This window comes from Myotis davidii, unplaced genomic scaffold (assembly GCF_000327345.1).
Source record: "Myotis davidii unplaced genomic scaffold, ASM32734v1 scaffold370, whole genome shotgun sequence".
Taxonomy (NCBI): domain Eukaryota; kingdom Metazoa; phylum Chordata; class Mammalia; order Chiroptera; family Vespertilionidae; genus Myotis; species Myotis davidii.
The window spans coordinates 5,647,053-5,653,981 of NW_006288615.1; the positions used below are offsets into that span (position 1 = coordinate 5,647,053).

General features: G+C 56.0%; 1 protein-coding gene across 1 annotated transcript in view; it reads right to left on the reverse strand.

Annotated features, from left to right (window-relative positions):
• The window catches only part of IQCA1 (IQ motif containing with AAA domain 1), a 109,459-nt gene that overhangs the window by 13,943 nt on the left and 88,587 nt on the right, over positions 1–6,929 (reverse strand). Inside the window, exon 16 of the mRNA XM_006760462.2 lies at positions 2,808–2,894. Coding sequence (XP_006760525.1) covers positions 2,808–2,894 — 87 coding nt within the window. The remainder of the gene's footprint in view (positions 1–2,807; positions 2,895–6,929) is intronic.

Consider the following 6,929-nt stretch of genomic DNA (forward strand, 5'->3'; position numbering starts at 1 on the left):
GACGCAGCACTTGGGAGGGCGGAGTGAAAGGTGAGTCCATTCAGTCAGTGCTCCCCTGCACTCGGGCCACCTCTGTTCCGGTTCAGAGCTGCATCCACTATGCAGGATGTCCTCATGCTCATCCATCACACTAGCCAACATCCAGTCCAACATCCCAGTGCAAACCCCACAGCCGTGCCCCTGCCGCTAGCCTGCAGCCTGCAGCCTGCAAACCTGGCATTGTGGGCAATTTCAAAAGAGTGCCCAGCATCCCCACAGCGATGGCAGTGTGCTTTTCTGCAGTCAGCTCCTCAAAACCATGGCACAGCCAGCTCCAAGGCCAGCCAGTCCCTCCCGGAGGCCCCACTGCGATGCCGGGAAGACTGCTGTGAGATGAAGGAAGGAAGGGTAATGGTGCAGAAAACGCAGCCCAGACAGTGCCTCATTCCTCACCGCCTGTGCCTCAAACACTGCTGACCGGCTGTGCTGGAGCCACAGAGGGCGGAGGACGGCTCTGCTCCCAGCAGCAGGAGGAGGAGGGGAGGGCCCTGTGCAGGCCCCTGGGCAAGGGTGTGGTGTACGGGGAGCCATCCTGAGAGTCTAGGCATGGAAGGGCTTCTCCAGGGTGTGGAGGACAGGGGTGTCGTGGGGAATATGGGGATCCTGGAGCCCCGCACCTCTGGCTCTAAGACGAGAGGGCCCCACGGAGGATGTGGTCTAGTGGCCCCAGGGATGAGGATGAGGGCAGGTGGACAGATGGAAACCAGGTGCTGGTGCTCAGGTGCGGTCCAGGTGGGGAGAAAGGTGTGGCCTCTGCATCCAAACAGATTTGTGTCCTGGTCTCAGGGCGACCCCCGCCATCTGTGCGCCCCTTAGAGCCTTCATCCTCTTCTGCAAAACAGAAGGGCCACTTCCCTGACACAGACGCGGTGCCCCAGGGTCTCTGCGGCTGCTTCAGCCGTCCTGGTGTCCGCACGCTGCCTGGCTCTCCTCCCTGCCTCCCTGCTTAGGGCTCGGAGAGCCTCATGCATTTGACCACTGAGTGACCTTCATTGAGGTGGAGGCATCCAGGGTGGAGTCAGTCCCTGCAGGTGAGATTTTTCCCAGTGTGATCCGGGAATCCCTCCCATCCAGGGGGCAGCCGCCGGGTGCTGTTTGTGCTGTGGCTGGGTGTGGATGGGGAAGCACGGCCACTCCGGTTTCTTTGCAGGTGGAATTCTTCTCTGTGCCTCAGTGCCTTTGGGATCAGGGGAGCCTGTGGGGCAGAGGCCGGGATGGGTGGATTCCTGAGGTTGCCGAGTGATGCCTTGGGGTTGCTCTCCTCTGTGATGCAGAAAAAAAAAGCTCATGGCCCCCGGGCCCAGAGGCTTGGCTGAGGGCTGAGGGCAAAAGTCAGAGCTGGGGGCCTGGAGAGCAGAGCTGGCCCAGCCCTGGCCCTGAGTCCCAGGAGGCGACAGGAACCCCTCAGCCCTGCTCTCCAAGGGGCAGGCCCAGCACCCCTTGGAGCCCTGCTCTCCTGGGGTGGGGCGGGAGGGAGGCAGGGGGCACTGGGGCTGGACCCCACTGTGCCGGAGAAGGCTCAGGCTCCGGCTGGTCTTATGATGATGGGGCTCAGGGAGCCTTCTGCTGTGCTCATCAGGCGGCCTAGGGTTCCCCCCAGGGCATGGTCCATGGTTGTCAGTGCAGTGAATTCCCCCCTCCATAGACCCTTCCAGTGCAGAGGTTAAGGTACTTGCTGAAGGACACACAGCCCGCTAAGGTGAACACAGAGCCGGCCAGGAACCCTTGCTTCCTGAGTCCCGCTGCCCACCGTCCTCCTGCTCCCCAGGCTGCTGTCCAGTAGGACGTCGAGTAGCCCTTGCCCATGAGTGAGACAAAGCGTCCGATGGCATCAGGTGGGTGGCAGCGTGGGTTACACCGCCCGGCATTTCTCTTCAGATGTACAGTCTGGTTCCTTGTAACCCCAGCCTTCCGGTTGGCCTCTATGTGGGTTTTTTTCACATGTACAGCTTTGCCAGCAGAGGGAGCTAACCACTAGGTTCGCAGACTAAATAATAACCGAGTCCTCCTAAGAGTCTCTAACATGACAGGCCAATCAAGGCCCCTGTGGGGAAGGAAAGATTGAGCTTTCATTCTTCATCCAAATCATCCCTACCTGCTAACAGGGATGCATAATACATAAGGATCCAAAGTGATTAAAATCCTTACGAATTTAATCAGGAATTCACAGTTAACCACTATTTGCTTTGGAGCAAATTGATGTGGAATAACAATCATGTATATCTGCACATTTTTTTAACGTGTGGGAAATCTGCAGTGATCTGTGGGGGGAAGTGCGGGGGTGGGGGCCATTGAAAGGAGAGAAAAGCAGGAAGGAAGCAATTGAAAGAGGGCTCCCCAGAGGCCCAGGGCGCTGCTCTCACAGTACCATTGATGGCCTTTGTCCTGAAGTTTCAGGCCCTCTGCTATTTGTTATTATGAACAATAGGAAGTCCTAATAATAACCCCTGTGTGTGCCATTTGCTCTAACGGAGCCGAGTTCCCTAAATCGCGCCCTCCCTCTGACACAGGTGACGGGCTTTAGCTCCCCTCTCCCTCCTTCCACACAGCTCTTCATTTGCTTCTAAACGATGCCTCATAAAATCAGCGTGCTGCGTCCTTTCAGACACGGACAAGCACTGAGGGCCCAGGGAGAGGGCTGCGCCTCCCCGCCCCGTTTCCTTCCTCCCTCGAAAAAGCAAGACCTTCTTGAGAAGGAGAGGGAGCCTGGGAAGGGGCCCCTCGGAGAAAAGCGGAGCCCAGGCTAAGCCACGCCGGGGGGGCCTCACCATCCTCTCGGCGTTGGGAACTCTCTTGTAGAAGGTTTTCTCCGTGTCTCCGATCCACACCACGGACGGCTGGAGCTGTCGGGCCACCTGCCGGGAGAAGGACAAGTCTCGGTTGAAAACACTATTCCGTTTTGGGTGCACGCTTGACCCCAGGGGACAGCAGGACCGGAGGGCTCCTACGTGGGCTCTCGGGTGGCGGGGTCTGCCCCCCTTCACTGCAGGGTGGGGATATCGCGAGGCATGTACCACCTTACAGGCAGGGCACACCCAACTTCGGCACCTTCTGCTCCGAGTCCCCAGGCCTCTCTCCGTCGAGCTTGAAATAAGCCAACAAATAGTTTTCTGCCGCTAACAAATGGGAAACCGAGCCTTGAGTGTTAATTCCAGCCTGCCCGCGGGCCCAGGCTCATTCAGGTTTGCTCAGGGTGGGTAAAGCCGTCTCCGTGCCAGGGCCCTGCGATGCCATTGCCTCGTCTCGCTTGGCAGCACCGCGGTGGCTAAGGTTTCGCCGGGAAGGTGCCCTCCAGACGGGCTGGTGAATAACTGCCACACACCCACCATCGCTTCAAAGTGCCCCTGTGACAGCAAAGCCTGGGTATTTCTGCACCCGTTTGTGCTTGTGCTGAACGGCGACAGACAAAAGCTGCCTGCAGCCCCAGTGAGTGGCGTTACGCGCCCCTATTTTTATGTTTCTTTAAGCATCGTTAAGGCAGCAGGTGTGATTTTATACCAATGCGGGTGTTTAATCAACAATGGGAAAAGCACCGGGAACACTGGAGGGCTGTCTCCCGGGGCCATGGACCAAGGGGAGCGGACTGTGCACTTTCAACCACCAGGTGGGTTTCCCTGGGTCCCGGTGCCCATCCGACACCGGGCTGGCCGAGTTCACAGGCCCCCACGCAGGACGTCCTGAGAGGAAACAGTCCCAGCCAACCACTCTTTGCTAGGTGTTATTTGTTAGCACCAGAGATTTAAGAATTCCAAACTGCACATTTTAATCCAGTCCCGAGGCCGTGGCGTGTGCTGTGCAGACAGCGGCAGTTCTGGGGCAGGCGTATGCCAGGCCTGGGCCACGCACGCGGCTCACAGCCTCACATGCATGGTCAGGGCCAGCGTGGACTCCGCATGTCCTCCTGCAATAACTCCTTCACCCTCTCTGCTAACCTGTGTATAGACGGGGAAGCTGAGGCTCAGACGTCAAGTGACCTGTCCAAGGTCACAGGCTAGAAAGTGACGGAAGCTGGAGGCAGGGCCTGCAGATGGCGGCCAGGTCTGTGCTGCTGGCGGCCACACCATGGGCCCCTCATGTACTTGAGCCACACACCTGAGTACCCACCTTGCCTCGCCTCCCCACATCCAACAACCCCAAAGCCTGCCCAGTCCCTAACCTCCTTCCACTCCATCATTTGTCCATTCTCTCGGCTCCTTACCAGGGTGGCCTGCCCGCGGGTCAGGGTCCCAGTCAGTGCCCAAGGGCAGCCCGAAGGGACCTTGTTCCCTAGAAGCTATTCTGAGTTTGTTAAAAGCTTCCCTAATCCCAGCCTCCAAGGAAAAGGAGAAAATGAGATACCGTGAGGGAAAGGCTTTAAGCTTCATAGAAAAAAAGGTACTTTATTATGACAGAGGCAACATCTTATTCTTTTCAGTCCCTCTGAAAAGTATCAGTTTTAGACCCAAAACCCATGGAAAAGCAATTTTCACATAAACAGTCGTCTCCTGTCTTGGCCTAACTCGTGTTCGCGCCTCTCCTACGTCCATTTGGCGAGCGATGGATTTTCCACGGTTTTTATTTGTGAGGTTCTAGTCTCTCAGCCCAGCTTTTCTTAATGGGAACGGCAGATGTGAGCACCAGGATTTCAGGGGTACTGTGCTCTTCCTGCTTTTCACACAGCGAACCACAGGATGGACTGGGGACGCAGGAGTCAGTAGCTGGGGATCATCTCGAAGCCGTGGGTCTTACTTCTAGCCCCCGGCCCACAGTGGGGTTGAAGTCCCGGCCACAGAACTCCGCTAAATGCGAAAGTGACCAATTGTTCCCTGAACCGCCTGCCCTCCCAGAGCCGGTGGGGGACGCCACGCTTCCTGTGCGCCAGCTGCACCTGCTCTGGGGCACACAGAGCCGTGGGGAGGGCGGCGCAGGTGACGTGGTTTGGAAACGTTCAATTATTATCAAATGAAACAGAAAACATTTCCCCAGCGAGTTCTTTGATGACAACAATACGGGGAACGACCCTTTACCAAATGCCTCCATGTCCATGACACTCACTCGCCACATGCCACATGCTATGCCAAGCATGTCCATGCCTTGTCCCTCTCACAAATGAGGTCACTGAGGCAGAAAGAGGGGTAAGCCATGTGCCCACCAGCACTGGAGAAGCGGTGGAGCCCGGAGTGAGACCGGGTCTGCCTGGCACCCCCCAGGCCGGCGCCATGACCCACAGCACCCAGCCACGCCCCATGGTAGGCAGCTGTCTGCTTTATAGAACCCGGTTACCCTCAACACATGTCCTCTCGCCACCTTTCATCCGGCAGGAGAGCTCTGAAACCACCACTGCCATGTCCTCTGAGCTCAAGGGCCTGGTTTCTCTGGCCTTCCTCAGTGGTGAGCTGGCTGGAGGATGCCTGTGACGTGCTCGGTGCTGGGCAGAGAAAGCAGGCATGTAACACTGGGCCCCCAGGAGGAAACCTCCCCCAGGAAGGTGACCTTGGAGGGAGAAGGGCTCATCTTCCTTGTCCAAGGACGGATGTGGGAGGGACAGAGGGCCGCTGACTCGGGCAAAGGACAGGGGATGCTGCAGAAGCAGCAGGCAGACAGGCTGAGCTCTGAAACACATCTGCCAGAAACCCGACGCTGTCTTACTGTGATTGCAAAAGCTGTATTCAGTAGTCAAAACTTCAGAGTGCACTTTCCAACTGCCGTCATCCACCCACCACCCTCTCCACGGAGAACCGGTCGTCCCGCGTTTCCCATCCTTACAGGCCCTTCCGACACTGGACTGCAAAAATGAGATGGTCCTGCCTGCGCTGCTTTGTTTTCTTATTCACTTAACAAAACGTATTTGTCCGACATCACTTCAACACGCTGCCCATGACGTACTGATCTAAGTGTTCTTGAACATTCGGGTGCTCCCCTTCTTAAGTCAAACAGTGCTGGTGGAGGGGGTACAGGGGGAGCAGAGAGAGATCTATAATACTGTCCACAATAATAAAAGAAACACATAAAATAGATCAAACGGTGCTTAGAGAAGAGCGCTCTGGGCACGAGCGGTCTTGTCCTCAGCACGATGGTGGACGTGACGCTGCTGGGTCGGAGGGCTCCTGCGTTCTTCATGCTCCCACACGGGTCGCCAGCCTGCCGCCTGCGGTTCTGTTTACTCTCCCGCCCTAAGAATGTGGGTCTGTTTTCCCACTTTTCTCCTCAATGAGTATTAACAACAAAAAACTCTTTACCTATTTATTAAATGACAAATGGCTTCCTTTGCTCTTTTAATTTTCATTTAGCAATGACAAGGCTTCACTGAAATTACCCACAGATAGTCTGAGGTCATGGACAATTAAATGTAATTAATGCATAATTGAACTTCGCTGAAGTTACGTGGGTCGTGTGCTTCCGCTGCCACTAGAGGGCTCTTCAGTCCTACCAAATAGGCGGCTGGGTTCAGTTTCCTGTTTGTTCTGGGATAAACACCAGTCCCCACCAACACGGGCCTTTCCCAATTCCGGGAAGTTCCATGAAAGAAATGAAGACTCCCCATCCGTGTCGGTTTTATGGGTTTGACCTTTCGTGTTCTCCAAAGCAGCACTACCCAGTGCTGGGCATCAGACCGAGATCCCAGGATCAATGGCTCAGCAATGAAAGCCTGTCTGTGTTCAGTTAACGGGATCTGCCCAAACAACCCTTGGACGCTTTGGAGGTTCTTTCTGAAAGGCCCTATTCTGCCTGCCATGGAGAACCTAGGGAGAAGCTGGCTACTCTTTTCAGCGGTTGTGTATCAGTTTACCAAACTGAAAAGGACAGACCATCCACCCACCCACCCACCCACCTATCCATCTATCCACCTATCCATCCAAATTCCAGCATCCAGTCACCCACTCACCCATCCATCTGTCCACTCATCCATC